This window comes from Amblyraja radiata, chromosome 43, assembly GCF_010909765.2.
Source record: "Amblyraja radiata isolate CabotCenter1 chromosome 43, sAmbRad1.1.pri, whole genome shotgun sequence".
Classification (NCBI taxonomy): Eukaryota; Metazoa; Chordata; class Chondrichthyes; order Rajiformes; family Rajidae; genus Amblyraja; species Amblyraja radiata.
Genome location: NC_045998.1, coordinates 13,082,823 through 13,110,630, shown reverse-complemented (window position 1 = coordinate 13,110,630; position 27,808 = coordinate 13,082,823). Strand labels below are relative to the sequence as shown.

General features: G+C 49.3%; 1 protein-coding gene across 3 annotated transcripts; it reads right to left on the bottom strand.

Moving 5' to 3' along the window:
- Positions 1-1,102: 1,102 nt before the first annotated feature.
- LOC116968052 (lysophosphatidic acid receptor 6-like) lies at positions 1,103-27,808 on the bottom strand. 3 transcript variants are annotated; one of them, XR_004410396.1, is made up of 6 exons: positions 27,586-27,808; positions 21,156-22,549; positions 20,583-21,012; positions 20,486-20,489; positions 6,763-6,766; positions 1,103-1,114 (listed from the first exon to the last, which is right to left on the bottom strand). XR_004410396.1 is itself a non-coding variant. In XM_033014674.1 (2 exons), exon 2 carries the CDS (start codon positions 22,330-22,332, stop codon positions 21,265-21,267), a length of 1,068 nt encoding a protein of 355 aa, XP_032870565.1. In that variant the 5' UTR covers positions 22,333-22,549; positions 27,586-27,808; the 3' UTR covers positions 21,039-21,264. The 3 variants fall into 3 exon arrangements, 1 of the variants encoding a protein (XP_032870565.1); XR_004410395.1 differs by lacking the exons at positions 1,103-1,114; positions 6,763-6,766 and having other exon boundaries at positions 20,344-21,012; XM_033014674.1 differs by lacking the exons at positions 1,103-1,114; positions 6,763-6,766; positions 20,486-20,489; positions 20,583-21,012 and having other exon boundaries at positions 21,039-22,549.

Genomic DNA, 27,808 nt, shown 5'->3' with positions numbered 1-27,808 from the left:
ACAGGCCCTTCGGCCCATCTCATTGATGTTGACTATGATGCCCCATCCACGCTACTCCCATTCAGTTCAGTTTAGTTTAGAATAGTTCAGTTTGGTTTATATTTTTGAGATACAGCACCCAAACAGGCCCTTCAGCCCATCTGGTTGATGCTGGCTAAGATGCCCCATCCACGCTACTCCCATTTAGTTTAATTTACTTTTGTGTGCAATTCAGTTCAGTTCGCTGTGCTTAGTCACGTGTGGCATGTCACTATGCTTAGTCACAAACTAGATGCAGGAAAAATGGTCCCAATGTTGGGCGAGTCTAGAACCAGGGGTCACACAGTCTTAGAATAAAGGGGAGGTCATTTAAGACTGAGGTGAGAAAAAACTTTTTCACCCAGAGAGTTGTGAATTTATGGAATTCCCTGCCACAGAGGGCAGTGGAGGCCAAGTCACTGGATGGATTTAAGAGAGAGTTAGATAGAGCTCTAGGGGCTAGTGGAGTCAAGGGATAAGGGGAGAAGGCAGGCACGGGTTATTGATAGGGGACGATTAGCCATGATCACAATGAATGATGGTGCTGGCTCGAAGGGCCGAATGGCCTTCTCCTGCACCTATTTTATATGTTTCTATGTGGGAATAAAATATTCCACTCCATTCCAGTTCAATTCAGTTTAGTTCAGTTTAGATTATATTTGTTAGTTTGGTTTAGTTTGGTTTAGTTTAGTTTAGTTTCGAGATACAGCGCCCAAATAGGTCCTTCAGCCCAACTGAGATCATGCCGACCAGCGATCCCCACACACTAGCACTATACTACACACACTAGGGCCAATTTTTACAATTTTTACTGAAGGAAATTAACATACAAACCTGCACGTCTTTGGAGTGTGGGAGGAAACCGGGAAAAACCGACACAGGTAACGGGGAGAAGGTAAAACTCCGCACAGACAACACCCGTAGTCAGGATTTTCCGGTTGCTCCGGTTTCTTCCCACAGTCCAAAGACGTACAGGTTTGTAGGTTAATTTGGCTTAAGTAAAAATTGTAAATTGACTCTAGTTTGTAGGATAGTGTTAGTGTACGGGGATCGTTGGTCGGTGTGGACTCGGTGGGCTGAAGGGCCTGTTTGGGCGCTGTATGTCAAAACTAAACTAAACTAAACACAAATAATCTAAACTAAACTAAATTAAACTGAACTGGCCCAACTGGTCCATGAAGGTTAAGATGCCCCATCAACATTAGTCCCACCTGCTCGTGTTTAGCCCATATCCCTCTAAATCTTGTAGGAAGGAAGTTCAGATGCTGGTTTAAACTGAAGATAGACACAAAATGCTGGAGTAACTCAGTGGGACAGACGGCATCTCTGGATAGAAGGAATGGGTGATGTTTAGGGTCGAGACCCTTCGTCAGACCGGAAACATCACCCAATCCTTCTATCCAGAGATGCTGCCTGTCCCGTTGAGTTACTCCAGCATTTTGTGTCAATCTTCCCTCTAAATCTTTCCTATTCTATCCATGCACCCACCCAAATGTCTTTTGTTGCCTCATCTGGCAGCGCATTCCATACACCTCCGTGTGGTAAAGGTTGCCCCTCAGATTCCAGTAAATTCTTGCCCCTCTCACCGTAAACCTATAGAAACATAGAAACATAGAAAATAGGTGCAGGAGAAGGCCATTCGGCCCTTCGAGCCTGCACCGCCATTCAATATGACCATGGCTGATCATCCAACTCAGTATCCCATCCCTGCCTTCTCTCCATACCCCCTGATCCCCTTAGCCACAAGGGCCACATCTAACTCCCTCTTAAAGATAGCCAATGAACTGGCCTCAACTACCTTCTGTGTCAGAGAATTCCACAGATTCACCACTCTCTGTGTGAAAAATGATTTTCTCATCTCGGTCCTAAAAGACTTTCCTCTTATCCTTAAACTGTGACCCCTCGTTCTGGACTTCCCCAACATTGGGAATAATCTTCCTGCATCTAGCCTGTGCAACCCCTTAAGAATTTTGTAAGTTCCTATAAGATCCCCCCTCAATCTTCTAAATTCTAGCGAGTACAAGCCGAGTCTATCCAGTCTTTCTTCATATGAAAGTCCTGCCATCCCAGGAATCAGTGAACCTTCTCTGTACTCCCTCTATGGCAAGAATGTATTTCCTCAGATTAGGAGACCAAAACTGTACGCAATACTCCAGGTGTGGTCTCACCAAGACCCTGTACAACTGCAGTAGAACCTCCCTGCTCTTATACTCAAATCCTTTTGCTATGAATGCTAACATACCATTTCTATGTCCTCTAGTTCTTCAATCACGGTTCTGGGTAAAAGATTTTGTATATTCACCCTATCCATTCCCCTCATGATTTTACACATATCTATAATATCACCCCTCAGCCTCCTGCGCTCCAAGGAATAAAGTCCTAGCCTGCCCAACCTCTCCCTATAGCTCAGGCCCTCGAGTCCTGGCAACATCCTTGTAAAGCTTCTCTGCACCACTTTCAGATTAGTGACAATATTTCCCACAGCAGGTGTCACCACCCCCTATCAGTCTGAAGAAGGGTTTCGGCCCGAAAAGTCACCTATTTCCTTCGCTCCATAGATGCTGCTGCACCCGCTGAGTTTCTCCAGCATTTTTGTGTACCTTCGATTTTCCAGCATCTGCAGTTCCTTCTTGAACAACATTGAAAGTAGGCATGCAGGTGCAGCAGGCAGTGAAGAAAGCGAATGGTATGTTAGCATTCATAGCAAAAGGATTTGAGTATAGGAGCAGGGAGGTTCGACTGCAGTTGTACAGGGTCTTGGTGAGACCACACCTGGAGTATTGCGTACAGTTTTGGTTTCCTAATCTGAGGAAAGACATTCTTGTCATAGACGGAGTACAGAGAAGGTTCACCAGACTGATTCCTGGGATGTCAGGACTTTCATATGAAGAAAGACTGGATAGACTCGGCTTGGACTCGCAAGAATTTAGGAGATTGAGGGGGGATCTTATAGAAACTTACGAAATTCTTAAGCGGTTGGACAGGCTAGATGCAGGAAGATTGTTCCCGATGTTGGGGAAGTCCAGAACAAGGGTCACAGTTTAATGATAAGGGGGAAATCTTTTAGGGCCGAAATGAGAAAAACATTTTTCACACAGAGAATCTGTGGAATTCTCTGCCACAGAAGGTAGTTGAAACATAGAAACATAGAAAATAGGTGCAGGAGTAGGCCATTCGGCCCTTCGAGGCGATTTGAAGCCAGTTCATTGGCTATATTTAAGAGGGTGTTAGATGTGGCCCTTGTGGCTAAAGGGATCAGGGGGTATGGAGGGAAGGCAGGTACAGGATACTGAGTTGGATGATCAGCCATGATCACATTGAATGGCGGTGCTGGCTCGAAGGGCCGAATGTCCTACTGCTGCACCTATTTTCTATGTTACTATGTTTCCATGTTCATATGTAACCAAAACTGAATACAATCATGAGGACTGTGGCAACATCCTCACCTAAAACATCACCCACCTATCCATGTTCTCCAGAGATGCTGCCTGACCCGCTGAGTTACTCCAGCACTCGGTGTCCTTACGAATATCCTTGTGACTTTTCTCTGCACTCTGCGTATCATTGCACTTCTGTTTGTGAATTTTCTTTGTGCAGAAATTAACTCCAGACGTTGCTTTATACCAAAGATAGACACAAAGAACTGGAGTAAATCAGGCAGTCAAAGGGCCTGTTTGCACACTGTATCTCTAAACTAAACTAAAATCTATATGTGTAGGAAAGAACTGCAGATTCTGATTTAAAATGAAGGTGTACTCAAAATGCTGGAGTAACTCAGCGGGACAGGCAGCATCTCTGGAGAGAAGGAATGGGTGACGTTTCGGGTCGAGACCCTTCTTCAGATTTACATGTCATCTATATCAATGATTTGGATGAGGACGTACCTGGCAATAATGGATTCAATTATTTTATTGTCATTGCACTTTTCAGTGCAACAAAATGGTTTAGCCTGCAGTCATAACATAGAATAACTAACAAAACAAACACTCAACACAGTTTAAAGTCCCAAAGTCATTGTCTCTTCCCTCCTTGCTCTCCCTCTGCGCTGAGGCAATCCAGGCCTCTGATGTTGTGACCCCACCGGGTGATGGTGTGTAAGTCCCGCGGCTGAATCCGAGCTCCGCAAACGGGCCGGTTCAAACTCCGCGGCCCGGGGCGGTCGAAGCTGCCGAAGCTGCCGCCCTCCAGTCCAGCGGATGCAGCTGTTGTTGCGGGAGCTAAGCTGCGGAAAAATAGGTCACCAACCTGTGACCAGCTAGCTCCCGACGATGTCGTCCACTGGCCCGCGGCTGAGCCTCCGAGGCTCCAAAGTCGGGTCGGAAGTTGGGTCGCCCCGCAACCACAGCCCCGAAGTCGGCCAGCCTCGCGTTGGTAAGTCCTGGCTGGCTCTGCCTACGGAGCCTCGAGGTCGGACCCAGTTGGAGGCCGCCAGCTCCGCGATAGGCCTCAGCGCAGACGGAGACGGAGACGGGGGATACGGCAGGAAAGGTTGCATCCCCCCCCGAAGGAATTCAAAAAACATGTTACACCCACCCCCCCACACTTACACAACTAAATAAACCGAAATAAACTCTAACACGGGGCAAAAGAAAACAAAAAAAAGAAAAGACTAACGGACTGCAGGCGAGCCGCAGCTGCAAGGCAGCGCCGCCACTTCCGCAAGATTAGCAACTTTGCCGATGATATTAAAGAGGGTGGTTTTACAGATAGTGAAGATGGTTGTGAATAACTGCTGCAGGACTTTGATCGATTGGTCAGGTGGGCTGAGGAATGGTTGATGGAATTTAATACCGAGTAATGCGAGGCGTTGCATTTTGAGAAGTCTAACATGGGCAGGACCTACACAGTGAATGATAGGGCTCCAGGGGTGTCGTAGAGCAGAGGGATCTAGGAGTGTAGGTGTATGGTTCCTTGAAGGTGGACTCTGGAGTTTAGAAGGGTGAGAGGGGATCTCATTGAAACATCTAAGATTGTTACGGTTTGGGCACGCTAGAGGCAGGAAACATGTTCCCGATGTTGGGGGAGTCCAGGACCAGGGGCCACACAGTTTAAGAATAAGGGGTAAGCCATTTAGAACAGAGACGAGGAAACACTTTTTCTCACAGAGAGTGGTGAGTCTGTGGAATTCTCTGCCTCAGAGGGCGGTGGAGGTGGGTTCTCTGGATGCTTTCAAGAGAGAGCTAGATAGGGCTCTTAAAAATAGTGGAGTCAGGGGATATGGGGAGCAGGCAGGAACGGGGTACTGATTGGGGGTGATCATCCATGATCACATTGAATGGCGGTGCTGGCTCGAAGGGCCAAATGGCCTACTCCTGCACCTATTGTTTATTGTCTAATGTCTATTGAGTGGCAGCTGGATAGGGTGGTCAAAAGGGCTTTTGGCACTTTGGCCTTCATCATTCAGAGTATTGAGTATAGAGTTGGGAGGTCATGTTGCAGTTGCATGGAGGGGTCGCATTTAGAACATTGCATTCCGTTCTGGTCACCATGTTGGCCGGTGTGGGCAAGTTGGGCTGAAGGGCCTGTTTCCACACTGTATCACTCTGTCGAGGACTCTATGACTCTAAAAGATGCTGCCTGACCCGCTGAATTACTCCAGCACTTCATGCCTATCTTTTGTGACTATTCTTTTACTGTCATGCAGAACAGGGGCATTGTTTTTTGTGTGTTTGTCTGAGTGATGCAGCTGCAAGCAAGATTTTCATTAGCCATAGAGTCACACAGGGATACAGCATGGAAACAGGCCCTTCGGCACTACTTGCCCACACCAGCCAAAATATCTCAGCTACACTAGTCCCACTTGCCTGCGTTTGGTCAATATCCCTCTAAACCTGTCCTATCCATCCACCTGTACAACTGTTTCTTAAACATTGGGATAGTCCCTGCCACAACTACCTCTTCTGGCAGCTCATTCCATACACGCACCACCCTTTGTGTGAAAAAAGTTACCTATGAAATCATTTCCCCTTCACCGATCTATGTCCTCTGGTCCTCAAATCCCCTCCTCTGGGCAAGAGACTTTGTGCTCTCATGATTTTGTACACCTCTGTGAGATCGGCCCCTCATCCGCCTGTACTCCAAGGAATAGAGTCCCAGCCTGCTCAATCTCTCCCTGTCGCTCAGACCCTCGGGTCCTGGCAACATCCTCGTAAATCCTCTCTGCATCATTTCCAACATGACAACGGTTTTCCTGGACCGCACCAACATCTTGTATAACTGCAACATGACCACCCAACTTCCAGTCCTAGCCTGCTCAACCTCTCCCTGTAACTCAGACCCCCGAGTCCTGACAACATCCTCTTTGTAGCTGTACCTCACTGCATTTGTGCGTATGACATTAAACATGACTTAAATGTGGTTTGCAAGCCGGTTTTGAGTCAACACCCACATTGCTTTAGCTTTTTGTGAGCTGCACAGTAAACATGAGTGTGTTTATCTGCAGTGAACCTTGTGGATAAAAATAACCTCGCCTCCAGCTGTATCACAGTATGATATGGCAACTGCTCTGTCTCCGACCGGAAAGCCCTGCAGAGGGTGGTGAAAACTGCCCAACGCATCACCGGTTCCTCACTCCCCTCCATTGAGTCTGTCCAAAGCAAGCGATGTCTGTGAAGGGCGCTCAGCATCGTCAAGGACTGCTCTCACCCCAACCACAGACTGTTTCCTACCATCCGGGAGGCGCTACAGATCTCTCCGTTGCCGGACCAGCAGGTGCAGGAACAGCTTTTTCCCTGCGGCTGTCACACTACTTAACTCTGCACCTCGGTGATTGCCAATCACCCCCCCCCCCCAGGACACTCCTTCCCCCAGAAAAATCGCACTACTACTACTGTATGTACGTATATATATTTATTGCTCATTATTCTATGTTTGCTCTTCTAGGGAGATGCTAACTGCATTTCGTTGTCTCTGTACTGTACACTGCACAATGACAATAAAGATTGAATCTGAATCTGAATCTGAATCAATGACAGGCTGTTTGAATTCAATCCATTCTCATCTTGGTGACTTCTTATCTCTGAAGATCTGTCCTGGGCCCAACACGTTGAAGCAAACATCAAGACAGCTATCCACCACGCCTATACCTTTCTTTTAGTTTATTTTAGTTTAGAGATACAGCGTGGAAACAGGCCCTTCGGCCCACCGAGACCGCACCACCCAGCGATCCCCGCACGCTAACACTATCTTACACGCACTAGGTAGGGGCATTTACACCAAGCCAATTAACCTACATTCCTGTACATCTTTGGAGTGTGGGAGGAAACCAAAGATCTCAGAGCAAACCCACAAAGGTCGTGGGGTGAATGTACAGACTCCGTAGAGACAAGCATCTGTGGTCAGGATCGAACCCGTGTCTCTGGCGCTGAAAGGCAGTAGGTCTAGCGCTGTGCTATGGAGCCGCCCACTTCCTCAGAAGAATAGAAACATAGAAACATAGAAAATAGGTGCAAGAGTAGGCCATTCGGCCCTTCGAGCCTGCACCGCCATTCAATATGATCATGGCTGATCATCCAACTCAGTATCCTGTACCTGCCTTCTCTCCATACCCCCTGATCCCTTTAGCCACAAGGGCCACATCTAACTCCCTCTTAAATATAGCCAATGAACTGGCCTCAGTTACCTTCTGTGGCAGAGAATTCTAGAGATTCACCACACTCTGTGTAAAAAATGTTTTTCTCATCTCGGTCCTAAAAGATTTCCCCCTTATCCTTAAACTGTGACCCCTTGTTCTGGACTTCCCCAACATCGGGAACAATCTTCCTGCATCAAGCCTGTCCAACCCCTTAAGAATTTTGTAAGTTTCTATAAGATCCCCCCTCATGATGAGATTTGGTAAGTTGATGAATACTCTCTTGAACTTCATAATATGTTCCAAGTGTAGAATTACGCCATTCGGTCCATCAAGTCTATGCTACCATTCAATCATGGCTGATCTATCTTTCTCTCTCAACCCCATTCTCCTGCCTTCTCCCCAAAATCTCTGAACACCCTTACCAATCAAAAACCTGCCTTAAAAATGTTTTAAAAAGATCCATTGACGGCCTACACAGCTGTCTATGGCAATGAATTCCACAGATTTACCTCCCTCTACAGGTGTACAGTAGAGAGCATATTGACTGGGGCCAACATCATGGCTTGGTTCAGCAACTCGAATGCCCAGGAATGAAGGAGATGGTGAAAAGTGGTGGACACTGCCCGGTCCACCACGGTACTGACCTCCCCACCATCGAATGGATCTACAGGAGTCGCTGCCTCAAAAAGGCAGCCAGCATCGTCAGAGACCCACACCACCCTGGCCACGCTCTCATTTCACTCCGGCCATCGGTAAGAAGGTACAGGAGCCTGAAAACTGTAACGTTCAAGAACAGCTACTTTCCAACAGAAAATAGGCTATTAAACACCGCACAACACAATGTGTAGGAATGAAATGAAGATGCTGGTTTGTGCCGATTATAGACACAAAATCTGGGGTAACTCAGTGATCTGGAGTAAAGGGCCTGTTCCACGAGCATGCGACTCCATGCGGCAAGCGCGACCTAACGTGGTCTCTTGAGCCGTATGGCCTCGCGGGGCCGGTCCAACTTTGATCGCCGGAGCCGTATGGAGTTGTGCGGAGCTGGTCCCGACATCGCGCGGGGCTCCTAAAACCGGCCGTGTTCAAAAATTCCGCGCGGCAACGGCCCGCCGGCCCGCAGCCGCCTCGACGCCGTAAGTCACGCGCGAACTTCCCGCGGACTTCGCTCGAACTTCACGTCACTCACTTGACCTCCGCGCGGCCCCCGCTTCCGGTTTGGTCGCGCTCGCCGCATGCAGGTCGCATGCTCGTGGGACAGCCCCTTTACTCACTGATCTCCAGAGATGCTGCCTGACCCGCTGAGTTACTCCAGCAGTTTGCGCCTATCTACTGCACAACACTAACTTCAGCAATGGACCTCTCTGGACTGTGTCTTTGGTTGAACCTAGGTCGTTGAGGGTTTGTTTGCACTAAACGGCACGGAGTTTGTAAATTCCCCCCGTGACCTGCGTGGGTTTTCACTGAGATCTTCCGTTTACTCCCACACTCCAGTCGTACAGGTTTGTTAGGTTAATAGGCTTGGTATAAATGTAGGATGGTGTTAGTGAGCGGGGGTCACAGGTCGGTGCGGACTCGGTGGGCCGAAGGGCCTCCTTCCATGTTGCATCTCTAAAACTAGAACTAAAACTGGTACTGTGGTAAATCATTTATGTGTTTATTATAGGGGAACCACTTCAATGGAGGCACAGCTGGTAGAGCTGCTGCCTCACAGCGCCATGGACCCGGGTTCGATCCTGACTTCGGGTACTGTCTGCGTGCGCGGAGTTTGCACGTTCCATAGAGGGAGTACAGAGAAGGTTCAGCAAACTGATTCCTGGGATGTCAGAACTTTCATATATCATATAAAGAAAGACTGGATAGACTCGGCTTGTACACGCTAGAATTTAGAAGATTGAGGGGGGATCTTATAGAAACGTACAAAATTCTTAAGGGGTTGGACAGGCTAGATGCAGGAAGATTGTTCCCGATGTTGGGGAAGCCCAGAACAAGGAGTCACAGTTTAAGGATAAGGGGAAAGTCTTTTAGGACCGAGATGAGAAAAACACTTTTCTTTCACACACAGAGAGTGGTGAATCTGTGGAATTCTCTGCCACATAAGGTAGTTGAGGCCAGTTCATTGGCTATATTCAAGAGGGAGTTAGATGTGGCCCTTGTGGCTAAAGGGATCAGGGGGTATGGAGAGAAGGCAGGTATGGGATACTGAGTTGGATGATCAGCCATGATCATATTGAATGGCGGTGCAGGCTCGAAGGGCCGAATGGCCTACTCCTGCACCTATTTTCTATGTTTCTATGTTCTCCCTGTGGCTCTGTGGGTTTCCACCGGGTGCTCCGTTTCCTTCCACATCCCAAAGACGTGCGGGCTTACAGTTGTCTGAAGAAGAGCTCTGACCCGAAACGTCACCTATTCCTTTTCTCCAGAGATGCTGCCTGAGCCTCTGAGTTGCTCCAGCATTTTGTGTCTTCCTTGCGACACATGGGTTTGTAGGTTAATCGGCCCTCTGTAGATTGTTCCGAGTATGTAGGGAATGGATGAGAAGGTGGGATAGCGCAGAACTACTGTGAACAGGTGATCAATGATCTGCATGGACTTGGTGGAAACCTCCCCCTTCCCATTTCTCCTACCAGTCCCCGATTACATTTTATCCCTGTTTGCTTTGTAGTCACTTTCTCCTCATTAACTATGATCTATTCTACATATTCCTTCATCCACATTTCTTTTGAGGTCTCGTTTCACACACTTTACCCTTCCTTATCTCTGTGTCTCCCTCTCCCTTAACTCTCTGTCTGAAGAAGAGTCTCGACGCAAAACGTCGCCCAAAGCTTCTCTTCAGAGATGCTGCCTGTCCCTCTGCATTACTCCGGCATTTTGTTTCTATCAAGTAAACTAAACTAAACTAAACTAAACTAAACTAAACTAAACTAAACTAAACTAAACCAAACCAAACCAAACCAAACCAAACCCAAAAAAACCCAACCCAACCCAACCCAACCCAACTCGTTACTGTACACTGCAAGGGCCAGGAAGCGTGTGGTAACTCTGACCCCTCTCACCCTGGCCACAAGCTCTTTGAATCACTTCCCTCTGGACTGTCAAAGCCGCCACAGCCAGACATAAAAACAGCTTTTTTCCAATTATAGTAGCTCTACTAAATAACCAAAAGTCTGTAGCCTCCTTTTGCTCTGATATTTTACTTCATTCACATATTTATACTATAATGTTTTATTCTTAATGTTTTAATGTTTTATGTTTTATTCTTAATTGTTTACTGTATGTATGTCGTGTTGCTACTTGCGAGCGGAGCACCAAGGCAAATTCCTTGTATGTGTACAAACTTGGCCAATAAATGAATCATTCATTCATTTCTAAACTGAACTAAACTAAACTAAACTAAACTAAACTAAACTGAACTGTACTGAGAATTCCCCCTTGCTTCATTGCCCTGAGGCAATTTGGATGACAAGATGACAGGATGTTCTCGGGAGCACATGCAATCACCCTGAGAGCCACAGTGCTTCCTTCCTGCCTCTTGCCTATGCAGTTATTACTCAGTAAACCACAGCTTGTGCATCTGTGTCACTCCCCCGCCCCCTAGCTCCTGCTCAGCTAAAGATAAACTTGCAAGTCGAATCGGTAGCAAGGAAGGCAAATGCAATGCTAGCATTTATTTCAAGCGGGTTAGAATACAAAAGCAGGGGTGTAATGCTGAGGCTCGATAAGGTGCTGGACAGGCCACATTTGGAGCATTGTGAACAATTTTGGGCCCCATGTCTGAGGAAGGATGTGCTGGCTCTGGAGAGGGTCCAGAGGAGGTTTACAAGAATGATCCCAGGAAAGGCCCGGATAGAGTGGATGTGGAGAGGATGTTTCGACCAGATGGCACAGCCTCAGCCTCAGAACAAAAGGAAGCAAAAGAAAGGAGATGAGGAGGAATTTATTTTGTCAGAGGGTGGTGAATCTGCGGGTTTCATTGCCACAGACGGTTGTGGAAGCTGTCAATGTGTATTTTTAAGGCGGAGATTGACAGATTCTTGATTAGTAATGGTGTCAGGGGTTATGGGGAGAAGGTAGGAGAATGGGGTTAGGAGGGAGAGCTAGATCAGCCATGATTGAATGGCGGAGTAGACTTGATGGGCAGAACGGCTAACTCTGTTCCTGGAGCTTATGACTGACACAAAATGCTGGATTAGGAAAAGGGGAGGTGCAGCGAGACCTGGGTGTACCTGGAGTATTGCGTACAGTTTTGGTCTCCTAATCTGAGGAAGGACATGCTTGTCATAGAGGGAGTACAGAGAAGGTTCTCCAGACTGATTACTGGGATGATAGGACTTTCATATAATAATAATAATAATAAATTTTATTTATGGGCGCCTTTCAAGAGTCTCAAGGACACCTTACAAAAATTGAGCATGTAGAGGAAAAACATGTAAGGGGAATGAAATAAATAGTAGAGACATGACTAGTACACAAAGTAAAGACAGAATTCAATACAAAACACAGTATGAGGCAATTAATGCACAGATGAAAAGGGAGGGGGACGTGGGGCTAAAGATAGGCAGAGGTGAAAAGATGGGTCTTGAGGCGGGACTGGAAGATGGTGAGGGACACGGAATTGCGGATCAGTTGGGGGAGGGAGTTCCAGAGCCTGGGAGCTGCCCTGGAGAAGGCTCTGTCCCCAAAACTGCGGAGGTTGGACTTGTTGGCCAGCAGCTGTCCGTCTTTTCATCTTTTTTTTATTTTTATTAGTTAGTTAAAGTGTTTTTGTTTCTGGAGTTCTAGACTTTTTTATGTGGGGGGTGGGGGGGGGGGGAAGGGGGAAACTACCTTTCAGGGTCCCTACCTGGTCGGAGAGGCAGCTTTTCTCCGGGCTGCAGTTTCGACCCGTCCTCGCGGCCTACCAGCGGGCCTGGAGCGGCGTTTCCTGTCGGGGACCGCCCAGAACCACGGCTTCGGCAGCGGCACAGCGCTGGAGCGCTATCGTGGAGCGGGCGATGCCTTGTCCGGGTCGCCGCGCTGGAGGTCCGGTGAGCTGAAGACTGCCGGGAACAACATCGCGGAGCTGCGGGTCTCAGGAGCGGCCAGCTGCGGGCGGCGGCGCCGAACTGTACACCGGGAGCCTGGGATCTCTAGATGAGATCGCCAGTAGTGGAGCTCCAACCGGCGCGGCCTTGTTAGCTTTGGAAGCCGCGGCCTCCAGTACGGAAGCGGCCGTTCCAGGTGTCTCAAGCCGCTGTGAGGATTCTCCTGACGCCGGAGCACCATCACCCGGCGAGAACGGCCAGGAACATCGGGCCTCCGTAGAGGCAACTGTGGAGGCCTCAATTGGCTCGACTATGGGTGAACTGGGGTTGGGGACTGGACTTTGTGCCTTCCCTCATGGTGGGAGCCATTGTGGGGGGATGTTCTTTATGTTTAAATCTCTTATTAATGTTATGTCTGTATTCTTTCTTTATGTGCTGCATTGGCAAGAAGCATTTCACTACACCTAGGTGTATGTGACCAATAAATAACCTTTGAACCTTTGAACCTTTGTGGATGGAGAGGAGACCGGCTGATGTGGATCTGAGGGACCGTGAGGGTTGGTAGGGGGAGAGGAGGTCAGTGAGATATGGGGGGGCCAGATGGTGGAGGACCAGGATTTTGTAGGTGATCCGGTGGGAGATGGGAAGCCAGTGAAGTTTTTTGAGGACTGGAGTGATGTGATGCCAGGATTTGGTGTGGGTGATGAGTCGGGCGGATGCGTTCTGGACCAGTTGGAGTCGGTTGATGTAGGTGGAGCTGATGCCAAGGAGAAGTGAGTTGCAATAGTCCAGTCGGGAGGAGATCAAGGCATGGATGAGTCTTTCAGCAGTGAGAGAGGGTCTGAGTTTGGCGATGTTGCGGAGATGAAAGAAGGAGGTTTTAATGACATGGCGGATGTGAGGCTCAAGGGAGAGGGTGGAATCAAAGATCACGCCAAGGTTGCGGGCCTGGGGAGATGGGGAGAGTGGTGCCATCGATGGTAAGAGTGGGGTTATTGATTTTGCTGAGTGTGGCTTTGGAGCCTATGAGGAGGAATTCTGTCTTATCACTGTTGAGTTTGAGGAAATTATGTTGCATCCAGGTTTTTATAGCTGACAAACAGGAGTTGATATGGGAGAGGGGGGGGGGTTGTGGGGGGATTTGGTGCCAAGGTAAATCTGGGTGTCATCGGCGTAACAGTGGAAGTCCAGATTGAAGTGGCGGAGTATCTGACCAAGGGGGAGGATGTAGATGATGAAGAGGAGGGGGCCGAGTACGGAGCCTTGGTGAACGCCTTGAGTGACTGTGGCTGTAGCAGAGGTGTGGTTGTGGAGAGAGATGAAGTGGGATCTGTTGGAAAGGTAGGAACGGAGCCAGCTGAGTGCAGAGCCTTCAATGCCGAGGTCTTTGAGTCTGGTGAGCAGGATGTTATGGTTCACTGTATCGAAGGCTGCGCTCAGGTCGAGGAGGATGAGGATGTTGAGGGAACCAGTGTCAGCAGAGGTGAGGAGGTCGTTGAGGACTTTGAGGAGAGCAGTTTCTGTGCTATGGAGGGGGCGAAAGCCAGATTGGAGGGGTTCAAGTAGGTTATACGCAAGGAGGTGGGAATGAAGTTGCGACGCAACGATACGCTCCCGGATTTTTGAAAGAAAGGGGAGGATTGAGATTGGGCGGTAGTTAATGAGAGAGGAGGGATCAAGACCAGGTTTCTTTAAGATTGGTGTGACAGCAGCAGTTTTGAAAGCGGAGGGGACAATTCCTTGGGACAATGAGGAGTTGAAGAGATTAGTGAGGTAGGGGCAGAGAACGGGGAGGCAGGACTTTCAGCAGGGGAGTGGGGAGAGGGTCGAGGGAGCAGGTAGTGGGTTTGGAAGAGCTGATGAGTTTGGAGATTTCAATAGGGGTGACCAGGTCAAACTGGGAGAGGAAGCAGTGCGGAGGAGGGGTAAGGAGGTCAGTGGAGATGTTGAAAGGAGGGACCTTGGTAGGTGGTGGAGTAGATGCTGGGGAGTCGGGTACAGGGGATAAAGATTGATAGATGGTGCTGATTTTATCCGCGAAAAAGTGGAGGAATGAGTTGCAGAGAACCGGAGTAGAGGTAGGGAGAGTGTTTGCTCGAGGCTTGAGGAGGTTGCCCACTGTGGAGAAGAGGGTTCTGTGGTTTAGGCAGGGGTCGGTGAATATGGAGGAGAGGTAGGCAGATTTTGCAGCAATGAGAGCATCTTTGTAGTCAGTGAGGTGGAGTTTGTAAGCTTCAAGGTGGACTGTGAGAGATGATTTCTTTATAAGTCGTTCGAGTTGGCGACCAGTCTGTTTCAGTTTACGAAGTGCAGGTGTGTACCAGGGTGAAGATGTGTTAAAAGTTACGGTTCTTGTTTTGAGGGGGGCCAGAATGTTAAGGGAGGTAGACAAGGTGGAGTTGAGATGGTTTGTGAGATCATCAGGTGAGATGGGGGCTGAGTCCAGGGGGAGAGTGGTGGAGAGCAGGTCAGAGAGATGGTGGGAATCAATGGATTTTAGATTACGGAAGGTGATTTCTCGGAGGAAGCGGGGGCGAGGTGTCGGAGAAGGGATGGTGAACCGTATAAGCTTATGATCAGAGAGGGGGAAGAGGCAAGGATGGAGGTCGAGTACCGGTTGATTTGTGGAGCAGACCAGGTCAAGGATGTGACCTTTGTCATGGGTGGGAAAGGTGACGTGCTGAGTGAGAGAGAAGTTGTCAAGTAAAAAGGCGAATTCAGATGCGAGCTTGCAGGTGGGGGAGTCCATATGAATATTTAAGTCACCAAGTAGCAGCAGACGTGGGGAGAGGGATGAGGCAAGTGTGAGGAGTTCAGTGAAGTCAGATAGGAAGGAGGGGTTTGGTTTAGGTGGCCGGTAAATGAGGATGACTGTCATGGAGGAAAGGGCTTTGAAGGCGAGGAATTCAAATGATGCTACTGGGGGGAGGGTGAGTTCAGTGATCCGAATATTCTGGTTAAAAATAACAGCGAGGCCACCTCCATGGCGGGAGGGGCGGGGTTTGGAAATGTAATTAAATCCAGGTGGGGATGCTTGATTGAGGGAGAAGAAGACATTGGGTTGTTGCCAGGTCTCAGTGAGCAGAAGGAAGTCCAGAGTGTTGTCAAGGATTAGTTCATGGAGGGCAAGGGCTTTGTTGTTGAGCGACCTGGTGTTGAGGAGGGCAAAGTTGGCATTGTGAGAGGGTGGAGGGATGCGGGCAGGCTGGAGAGATCTGAGGTTGTCCCGGTTAACAGTGCGTGCGGTCAGCTGGGATGGGGGGTGATGCGGTTGAGGGGGGGCAGAGCGTGGTAGTGAGCAGACGGATGGAATGGAATGTCCGTGGTTGAAGCAAACACGCCTGCGCCGAGAGCCTCTGTGGATGAAACGGGGTCGCAGAAAGACTGGATAGACTCGGCTTGTACTCGCTAGAATTTAGAAGATTGAGGGGGGATCTTATAGAAACTTACAAAATTCTTAAGGGGTTGGACAGGCTAGATGCAGGAAGATTGTTCCCGATGTTGGGGAAGTCCAGAACAAGGGGTCACAGTTTAAGGATAAAGGGGAAGTCTTTTAGGACTGAGATGACAAAAACATTTTTCACACAGAGAGTGGTGAATCTGTGGAATTCTCTGCCACAGAAGGTAGTCGAGGCCAGTTCATTGGCTATATTTAAGAGGGAGTTAGATGTGGCCCTTGTGGCTAAAGGGATCAGGGGGTATGGAGAGGAAGCAGGCACAGGACACTGAATTGGATGATCAGCCATGGTCATATTGAATGGCGGTGCAGGCTCGAAGGGCCGAATGGCCTACTCCTGCACCTATTTTCTATGTTTCTATGAGTACCAGAGAGACAGGCAGCATCTCTGGAGAGAAGGAATGGGTGACGTTTCGGGTCGAGACCCTTCCATGAACTCATGAGTAAGCCCACTACCTCATGTATTACTGTGTTAAGCGTCAGAGGGGTGGATCAGAGTAACTATGCTTACACTAACCGACAGAAGATGGGACTTTGTGTAAATAGGGTTTATTGTAAACTGAAAGTGTTTCATTTACAGTGGCTGCTGAAGAAAAGCGGCTACTGTGTGGGGTGGGTGGGGAGACCGTGCGTTGTGTGTCAGTGGGGCTATGAGAAAGTCTGACTGTGTGAGAGATCGTGTGTAGGAGGGAGTGCCGAGGTACTGTGTATGTGAGCCTGTGACTGTGAGTGCGACTGTGTGCGTGAGTCTGTGTGAATTCACTGGAGTTTAGAAGGATGAGGGGTCCTTATAGAAACATATAAAATTATAAAAGGACTGGGCAAGCTAGATGCAGGAAAAATGTTCCCAATGTTGGGCGAGTCCAGAACCAGGGGCCACAGTCTTAGAATAAACGGGAGGTCATTTAAGACTGAGGTGAGAAAAAACGTTTTCACCCAGAGAGTTGTGAATTTATGGAATTCCCTGCCACAGAGGGCAGTGGAGGCCAAATCACTGGATGGATTTAAGAGAGAGTTAGATAGAGCTCTAGGGGCTAGTGGAGTCAAGGGATATGGGGAGAATGCAGGCACGGATTATTGATAGGGGACGATCAGCCATGATCACAATGAATGGCGGTCCTGGCTCGAAGGGCCGAATGGCCTCCTCCTGCACCTAGTTTCTATGTTTCTATGAATCTGTGACTGTGAGACGGTGCGTGGGACTGTGGGTTTGTGAGTCTGTGTGTGTGTGAGAATGAGTGTGAGTTTGTGAGACTGTGTGTGAGCCTGTGACTGAGACCATGTGTGTGTGTGCGACTGTGTGTGTGTGAGTCTGTGACTGTTAGACTGTGTGTGTGTGTGTGTGTGTGTGTGTGTGTTACTAAGTGTGAGTCTGATTGAGGCGGTGTGTGTAAGAGATTGTGTGTGTGAGACAGTGTGTGTGAGACCGTGTGTGCGACTGACTGTGTGTGAGTGTGCATGTGTGTGAGTGTATGTGTGAGTGTGAGTGTGAGTGAGACAGTGTGTGTCAGAGAAATTGTGTGTGGGTTCTGAGTTCAGAACCAGGGGCCACAGTCTTAGAATAAAGGGGAGGTCATTTAAGACTGAGGTGAGAAAAAACGTTTTCATCCAGAGAGTTGTGAATTTGTGGAATTCCCTGCCACAGAGGGCAGTGGAGGCCAAGTCACTGGATGGATTTAAGAGAGAGTTAGATAGAGCTCTAGGAGCTAGTGGAGTCAAGGGATATGGGGAGAAGGCAGGCACGGGTTATTGATAGGGGACGATCAGCCATGATCACAATGAATGGCGGTCCTGGCTCGAAGGGCCGAATGGCCTCCTCCTGCACCTATTTTCTATGTTTCTATGTTTCTATGTTAGTGTTTATTTATACTGTTTATACTGAGGTCACCTCATGATGCAGTTGTACACGTCGGTGGCCAGATTACAGAACTGTACGACGTCTGCTCACTCAGTTACAGGGAGTGTGACATTTATCGGAAAGGGTGCAACATGGATTCACCAGGATGTTACCAGGGCTTGCAGGCTTGAGTTATTTGGAGTGGTTTGATAGACCTCGGCAGTTTACTTCAGAGCGCAGGAAGATGAGTGATAACCTTCCTGATCAGTTGAAAGTCCATGTGTGACGTGCATAAAGTGAAAGTCCAGTTGGGTTGTGTGAAGGGTCTTATGGGACGACAAGGCAACAGCCCACCCAGAGAGGGAGAGAGAGAGAGAGAGGGAGAGAGGGAGAGAGGGAGAGAGGGAGAGGGAGGGAGAGGGAGAGGGAGGAGAGAGAGAGAGGGGGGGGGGAGGGAGAGGGGGTAGAAAGGAGGTGAGAGGGGGAGAGAGAGAGGGAGGTGGAGAGAGTGGCGAGAGGGTGGAGGAATACGTGTGAGGGAGGGAGGGAGGGGGAGAGAGAGGAATAGAGAGAGGAAGGGGGAGAGAGGGAGAGAGAGACAGAGAGGGATAGAGAGGGAGAGGAAGAGAGGCAGAGGGTGACTGAGGGAGAGAGAGAGACAGAGAGAGAGAAAGAGAGAGGTAAGGGGAGAGAGGGAGAGAGGGGAGAGATGGGAGGGAGAGAGAGAGGGAGAGTTCGGGAGAGGTTGTAGAGGGCGAGGGAATATAAAAAATATATGAAGTTAAAACATTAGGGCTGGATGTTGAAAATATCCGTGGACAAGGGTATGATAATGGTGCATATATGAAGGGACACACCTCAGGTGTGCAGGCACAAATTCTACAGACACCACATCAAAATGTGGAAAACACCACTCAACTTACAATATGTGTCTTTCAATATACACCATGGATCGGTGCAGCCTTTCCTGGAGTCGGGCCCGGAGCTTCAGCAGCGGGCGCAGATGGGGCTTTTTTCCATCGCGGAGCGGGGACAACCCATGCCGAGGTCGCCAGGACAGGAGGTAGTGCTCCGATGCGGACTGTCACAGCCTGAAGCTGCGGTCTGCGGCGCTTCTCGTTGGGTATCCCCGGAGGAGAAGAGCTCCGACCGCCGGTCCACAGTCAACAACATCTTGAAGCTGCGGTCTGCGGAGTTTCTAGCCGCGGGCGCGGCGTGGACTTACCCTACGGACCACCGGCTTGCGGGCTACAGCATCTGGTCTCCAGGAGGGAAGCGCCGATTCGGGACTTGCATTCCAGACGAGAGGGCCTGTACATCTGGCCGCCCACAGCGGCGACTGCTGAGGTTTATAGCCCCGACGGGGGGGAAATGGAGGAGGACTGACTGTACTTTGTGCCTTCCACCACAGTGAAGAATGCTGTGGTGGATGTTTGTGTTAATGTTTTATTGTGTATTGTGTGATCTTTTTGATTGTACCGCTGCTGGCAAATTCATTTCACTGCACTTTATTGTGGATGTGATGAATAAATCTGATTGATTGATTGATTGATTGATTGATCTGTTTGGTCCATTAACTCGCAGGCACTTTTTAAGCGCACATTTTGATTACTTTCCATTCTACCGTAGAGATATCAAGTCTAGAATAGACTTTATTTGTATTTCTGTGAGTCTACAGACCTTGGCTGGGAACCTGGGGCTCACCAAAATTGTTCCCAATTGGGCCCCGCACCTCCTAAGGCCGGCCCTGTGTGGTTGGCTCTCACTGTGTAGGTGTGTGGGTGATCCTGTGTGTCAGTGTGTGTGTGTGTGTGCTTGTGTGTCAGTGTGTGTGTCAGTGTGTACACATGCCAGTGCGTGTCTGTCAATGTGTGTGTGTGTGTGTCAATGAGTGTGGCAATGTGTGTGTGAGTGTGTCCATATCAATGTGTGTGCATGTCAATGTGCGTGTGCATGTGTCTATGTGTGTGCATGTCATTATGTGTGCGTGTGTCTATGTGTGTGCGTGTCATTATGTGTGCGTGTGTCTAAGTGTGTGTGTGTCAGTGTGTCCATATCAGTATGCATGCATGTCAGTGTGTGCACATGTCAGTGTGTGTGTGCGTGTGTCTATGTGCGTGCTTGTCAGTGTGTGTGCGCGTGTGTCTATGTGTGTGTCAGTGTGTGCGTGTGCATGTCAGTAAGTGTGCATGTCTGTTTGTGCGCATGTCAGTGCCTGTGCATGTGTCTATATGAGTGCGTGTCAGTGTCTATGTTAAGTGTGTGTGTGTGTCTATGTGTGTGTGTGTCTATGTGTGTGTGTGTCAGTGTGTGTGTCTATGTGTGTGTGTGTCAGTGTGTGTGTGTGTGTGTGTGTGTGTGTGCGTGCGTGATATATTTGACTAATCAAGAACTCAATGGTTGAATGATGATTTTATTGTCACACGTGCAAAGTGTAAACACAAAATAAAATTATTTTCTTATAAACAGGCCGGTAGAGTATTACCATATTATCCTCGATTAGCAAATGTACATAAATAGTCTGCTGAGCCCGCATGCAAGATACGCCATGTTTTGGCACTATTTTCAAAGTTCACGCTCCTGTTTTGGGTAACCTTCACAGTTTCCCCCTTCCCCCATTCTCCCACTAGACTCTGGGTACAGTCTAGACACGGCCTGTCTGGGCTTCTCCACTTGCTCTGGTCAGTGTCTAGACGCATTCTTGTCTGGGCTCCCACTGTCTAGAGATATTCCTGGCTGGGCTCCAACTGTCCAGACACTAGACTCTAGGTGCTGTCTAGACACAGCAACATCTTGGTCACTAAGACAGTGGCCAAGTCTGGTCACTAAGACAGTGACCAAGTCTGGATTCCCTCTGACTACACAAGATCATGTCTGGGTCCCCACTGTCTATACACTAGACTCTGGGTGCTGTCTAGACACGACCTGTCCGATGGACTAGCCCTTGCTCTGGGTACTATCTAGACACTAGACTCTGGGTGTTGTCTAGACACAGTCTGTCTGGGGTCTATCCCTTGCTGTGGTGGTGTCTAGACACTGGGTGGTGTCTAGACATAGCCTTGTCTGGAGGACTCCTCTTGCTCTGGGTAGTGTCTGGACAAGACTCCAGGTGCAGTCCAGGTGCAGCCCTGTCTGGGAACCCTAGCTCTTGCTCTGGGTAGTGTCTGGACTAGACTCCAGGTGCAGTCCAGGCGCAGCCCTGTCTGTGGACCCTAGCTCTTGCTCTGGGCAGTGTCTGGACTAGACTCCAGGTGCTGTCTAGACGCAGCACTGTCTGGGGGCTTAGCCCTTGCTCTGGGTAGTGTCTAGATACTGGACACTGGGTACTGTCTAGACGCAGCCCTGTCTGGGGGCCCTAGCTCTTGCTCTGGGCGGTCTCCTTGCTGCGGAAGGTGACGTTGAGGGAGAATCGGCGCCGGCGGCCACAACAGCAGGCACGGGGTGACGGTGAGGACCGGCGTCCCAGCGAGTAGATCAGGGGGTCGAGGCAACTGTTGAGGCTGGTCAGGGCCATGGTGACCCGTCGAGCCGAGTAGGTGAAGCGGATGAGCCGGCAGCTCGCCGGGCCCGGGTTTAGGCGCAGGAGGGTATGGACCAACTGGACAACATGGTAGGGCACAAAGCAGATTAGGAAAACACCGAGGACCACCAGCACGGTCCGCAGTGCTCGCCGCTTCACGGCGTGGACCGCGTTGCCGGCCGTCGGCTCCAATAGACGCCGGGCGATGAGAGGGTAGCACACGGCGATGACCAACAAGGGTATGAAGAAGCCTATCACCGCCCCGACGATGCTGATGCTTGAGATACGGCCACTCCAGGAGCCGCTGGAGAAATTCTCCAGGCAAGCTGTCCTGCCGTCGGGGAAGTGGCTGGTCAGTGGCCCCTTGAGCATCAGGTAGAGGATGCAGGCGGCGAGGACCAGCCAGACGGCGAGGCAGATCAGCGCCCGGTATCGGGGGCGGCGGAGAACAAGTGAGCGGAGAGGGTGGACCACTGCGATGTAGCGGTCCACGCAGATGCAGGTGAGGAACAGGGTACTGCCGTAGAGGTTGGCGAAGAACAGGGAGCCCGTGATCTTGCAGCCCCACTCGCCGAAGATCCACTCATTGCCCAGGGCGTGGTAGACAATCCTGAACGGCAGGGTCAAGGCGAAGAGGAGGTCGATCGCGGCCAGGTTGACCATGAAGACGTCGGATGGCGAGAGGGTCTCCTTGGTCCTGAAGAAGAACCAGAGGGCGGCGGCGTTGGAGGTGGTGCCCAGGACAAAAACCAGGCTGTAAACCACCGGGAACATGATGTACTGGAAGTCGGCGCTCAAGAGACACCCTTGGGTGCTGTTGGCACCTGTGAGGTTGGCGTTAGAAGTCGGGAGGGACCAGAAGGAAGACATTGTCCCCTCAGTCCAGGGCGCACCTGTAGCCATTTAGGGAAGGTGGGGGGTGGGGTCAAAGTCAAGCACCCTGAGCCTCCTGGAGAAAAATGAGCCAAAGTGTTCCTGGAATTTCCCTCTGACCGCAGCGGCCTTTTGTCCGGCGATCTTCTTCCTCCAACGTTCAAATGAATGGTCCTTGTTCGGAGAATTCACCCTTCTGAAGATCAGTCCGGTTCCTGGGAAACGGTGGCCTTGGTAGTCCACAGTCCTGAGGTCAAGAGGACAAACGAACAGAAATAAGCGGGGATCTTATTGAAACATACGCATTTCTTAAGGAATTGGACGGGCTGGATGCTGGACAAATGTTTCCAGATGTTGGGGGAGTCCAGAACTAGGGGGTCACACACAGTTTAAGAATAAGGAGTCATGAGGAAAAAGTTTTCCAACCGGAGAGTTGTGAATCTGTAGAATTCTCTGCCACAGAAGGCAGCGGAGGCCAATTCACTGGATGTTTTCAAGAGTGAGTTAGATTTAGCTCTTAAGGCTAACGAATCAACGGATATGGGGAGATAGTGGGAATTGATTTTGGATGACCAGCCATGATCATATTGAATGGCGTGCTGGCTCAAAGGGCCGAATGGCCTACTCCAGCACCTATTTTCTATGTTTCTATGAATCTGTGATGGGACTGCAGATATTGCTATATACACAGACGATAAACACAAAATGCTGGGGTCAATTAGCGGGACAGGCAGCATCTCCGGAGAGAAGGGATCGGTGACGTTTCGCGTCGAGACCCCTCTTCAGACAGAACAAATAGCGACCCAATGTGGGGTTTTTGAAGAAGTTGGTGTGAGTTGTTGGGACTTGCCGAACACCAGTCTGAAGATGGGTCTCGACTCGAAACGTCGCCCTTTCCTTTTCTTCAGAGGTGCTGCCTGTCCCGCTAAGTTACTCCAGCTTTTTGTGTCGATCTTTGGCTTAGTTTAGTTTAGTTTACCGATACAGCGCGGAAATAGCCCCTTCGACCCACCAAGTCCGCACCGACCATCGATCCCAAGCTAATTCGTCTACAAACCTGTCTGTCTTTGGAGTGTGGGAGGAACTGGAGTACCCGGAGAAAACCCACGTAGTCTATAAGCTCTGTACAGGCAGCACCCGTGGTCAGGATCGAACCCGGGTCTCTGGCGCTGCGAGGGAAGAAATATACCGCTGCGCCACTGTGCCGCCTGTCCTTGGCCTTCTAAGGAAGTAGGGTCATATGGGATAGGAGCAGAATTAGGCCATTCGGCCCATCGTCTACTGCGCCATTCAATCATGGCTGATCTATCTCTAACTCCTAACCCAATTCTCCTGCCTTCTCCCCATAACATCTGACACCCGTACTAATCAAGAATCTATCTATCTCTGCTTTAAATATATCCACTGACTTCTGGCCTCCACTGCCGTCTGTGGCAAAGAATTCCACAGATTCACCACCCTCTGACTAAAGAAATTCCTCGTCAACTTCTTCTAAAGGAATGTCCTTTAATTCTGAGGCTATGACCTCTAGTCCTAGACTCTCCCACCAGTGGAAACATCCTCTCCACATCCACTCTGTCCAAGCATTTAACTATTTGATACATTTCAAAGTAGAGTCTTTGGGGAGCATTTTTGGCCACTGCTTCAATCAACATTCCTTAAACCTGAGTCTCCATTGTTGGTGTTGTACTACACATAGTTTACACTCTGGTGAAATTCTCGAGAGCTTTCATATGTCAAGAGTCCTGAATTTATGTGAGTTGTAAGTGAAATAAATTGCCCAATCAAAGTCTCACTGCAGATAAGGAAGTGGTAACTAAATCGCACCGTATACACAACTTAAGATCGAACTGGAATCTTTGCTGTTTTTCTGCAAACACAAACTTTAACTTGTCCAATTTCCTTTACTTGTCGGTTGCAAGGCAAAATCAGTGGTAATTTATTTCGAGAGGATTAGAATGTAATCCCCGTATCTGAGGAAAGATGTGCTGGCTCTGGAGAGGGTCCAGAGGAGGTTTACAAGAATGACCCCGGAGATAACCACATAACCATATAACAATTACAGCACGGAAACAGGCCATCTCGGCCCTTCTAGTCCGTGCCAAACACTTACTCTCACCTAGTCCCATCTAGCTGCACTCAGACCATAACCCTCCATTCCTTTCCCGTCCATATACCTATCCAATTTATTTTTAAATGATAAAATCGAACCTGCCTCCACCACTTCCACTGGAAGCTCATTCCACACAGCTACCACTCTCTGAGTAAAGAAGTCCCCCCTCGTGTTACCTCTAAACTTCTGTCCCTTAATTCTCAAATCAGTATTGCCTTAATTACCAAATCAGTATTGCAGAGATGATTGCCTTAACGTAGGATGAGTGTTTGACGGCACTGGGCCTGTACTCGCTGGAGTTTACAAGGTTGAGAGGGACCTCAGTGAAACTTAAGGGCCTGTCCCACGGGCATGCGACTGCATGCGGCAAGCGTGACCAAACCGGAAGCGGGGGCCGCACAGGGGCCGCGCGGATGTCGAGTGATCCCCGTACAGGGCCGGTCCCACCAGCATGCGACTGCATGCGGCGAGCGCGACCAAACCGCAAGCGGGGGCCGTGCGGAGATCGAGTGATCCCGTACGAGTTGACGTGAAGTTCGAGCGAAGTCCGCGGGGAGTTCGCGCGTGACGTACGACGTCGAGACTCTGCGCATGCCCGTCGAGGCGCTGCGTACGGCCTCAATGCGGCTGCGGGCCGATAGGCCGCTGCCGTGTGGAATTTTTGAGCCCGGTCAGTTTTTCGGAGCCTCGCGCGATGTCGGGACCAGCCCCGCACAACTCCATACGGCTCCAGCGATCGAAGTGGGACCGGCCCCGCGAGGCCGTACGGCTCAAGCGACCACGTTAGGTCGCGCTTGCCGCATGCAGTCGCATGCTCGTGGGTCAGGCCGTTTACAGAATAGGTTTAATTATTAACTTCTCAATAATTGTCCAACCACTGGAGGACAAAGCAGGGAGAGATTGAACTTTTTATTGCCTTCCATCACAGTGAGGAATGCGGAGGAGTCATGTTAAAATGTATTAACATATAATGTGGAAAACATTATGCTTGTCTTGGCGGAAAAACCAGATCAAGTTCTTAAGACATGGACACCCTTTACTGAATTCTTACAACAATAGTATAGTGCAACACAAATTTAAAATTAAATCCGATGCTGGGTTGGGTGAGGTGGGGGGGGGCGGATGAGGGGCAAGGTATATCTCCACTTCTCTTTTTCTTCTCTGTTATTCCTATATATTTCTGCTACACTGCTTTGGTAGTTTAGGGGATTTTCTTTTGTTCTTCTTCAATCTATCATAGAAACATAGAAAATAGGTGCAGGAGGAGGCCATTCGGCCCTTCTTGCCAGCACCGCCATTCATTGTGATCATGGCTGATCGTCCCCTATCAATAACCCGTGCCTGCCTTCTCCCCATACCCCTTGACTCCACTAGCCCCTAGAGCTCTATCTAACTCTCTCTTAAATCCATCCAGTGATTTGGCCTCCACTGCCCTCTGTGGCAGGGAATTCCATAAATTCTCAACTCTCTGGGAGAAAAAGTTTTTTTCTCACCTCAGTCTTAAATGACCTCCCCTTTATTCTAAGACTGTGGCTTCTGTATATTGTCCCTGGGGTGTGGCATAGAAGTAGTGTATGGGTGATCACTGGTCGGCACGGATACAGCGGCCCGTTTCAATGCTGTATCTCTAAATTAAGCTAAAGTTCATAAGCCCAATCAAGTCTCCTCTATAATTCAATCATGGCTGGTCTATCATTCCCGCTCAACCCCATTCTCCCGCCTTCACCCCATTCTAACCCCTGACACCCGTACTAATCAAGCAGGGTAATTCAAGAAGTTAGATACAAAAAGCTGGAGTAACTCAGCGGGACAGGCAGCATCTCTGGGAGATGTTTCAGGTCGAGACCCTGCTTCACAAGAAGGGTCTCGACCTGCAACGTCACCCATTCCTTCTCTCCAGAGACGTTGCCTATCCCCGCTGAGTTACTCCAGCTTTTTGTGTCTATTGTCGGTTTAAACCAGCATCTGCAGTTCCTTCCAACATAATTCAAGGTGTTAATGTTTGATGGAAAGAAGCTGTTCTCAAATCTGGAGGTCACGGTTAACATAGAAACATAGAAACATAGACAATAGGTGCAGGAGTAGGCCATTCGGCCTTTCGAGCCTGCACCGCCATTCAATATGATCATGGCTGATCATCCAACTCAGTATCCTGTACCTGCCTTCTCTCCATACCCCCTGATCCCTTTAGCCACAAGGGCCACATCTAACTCCCTCTTAAATATAGCCAATGAACTGGCCTCAACTACCTTCTGTGGCAGAGAATTCCACAGATTCACCACTCTCTGTGTAAAAAATGATTTTCTCATCTCGGTCCTAAAAGACTTCCCCCTTATCCTTAAACTGTGACCCCTTGTTCTGGACTTCCCCAACATCGGGAACAATCTTCCTGCATCTAGCCTGTCCAACCCCTTAAGAATTTTGTAAGTTTCTATAAGATCCCCCCTCAACCTTCTAAATTCTAGCGAGTACAATCCGAGTCTATCCTGTCTTTCTTCATATGAAAGGCCTGCCATCCCAGGAATCAGTCTGGTGAACCTCTTCTGTACTCCCTCTATGGCAAGAATGTCTTTCCTCAGATTAGGAGACCAAAACTGTACGCAATACTCCAGGTGTGGTCTCACCAAGACCCTGTACAACTGCAGTAGAACCTCCCTGCTCCTATACTCAAATCCTTTTGCTATGAAACTCAAATCCTTTTGCTATGAATTTTCTCAGGCTCCTGCACCTGGTAGCAGCGAGAAAAGTCCAAGAGTTCATAAGTTCTAGAAACAGGTTTAAGCCATTCGGCCCATTGAGTGTACTCCGCCTTTCAATCATGACTGATCTATCTTTCCCCCTCAACCCCATTCTCCTGCCTTCACCCCATAATCCCTCACACCCCGTTTACTCATCAAGAATCTGTCAATCTCTGCCTTAAAAACATCCATTGATTTGGGCTCCATTGCCCACTGTGGAAATGAATTCCACAGATTCACCACCCTCTGGCTCCTCACCTTCTTAAAGGAACATCCTTTAATTCTGAGGCCACAGCCTCTGGTCCCAGACTCTCCCACTAGTGGAAACATACTCCCCACATCCACTCTATCCAGGCCTTTCACTGGTATGGCAAGTTTCAATGATGTCCCCCCACCCCTCATCCTTCTAAACGCAATAGAGAACAGACTCACCAACTCCACAGCACTTTGCACGTTGAATCTCTGAAGTCTGCCTGATAATTCCCTCTCTCTCTCGACAAGCAATCCTCTCTTTGTCACAGTCTACTTCCATCTGAGTCACTCCTGGCATTAAGGGGAGAGTTAGGCGTGATTTAATTTCCTGCTTCAGTAAATTTCCCAACTCAGTAAATTCCGCCCACTCCCTGTGTGAAACTCTCGATTTCCTTCCCCTTGG

Bases quoted from the DNA above. Each gene is read 5' to 3' on its own strand.
- LOC116968052 (XM_033014674.1), bottom strand. From the start codon at position 22,332: ATGGCTACAGGTGCGCCCTGGACTGAGGGGACAATGTCTTCCTTCTGG.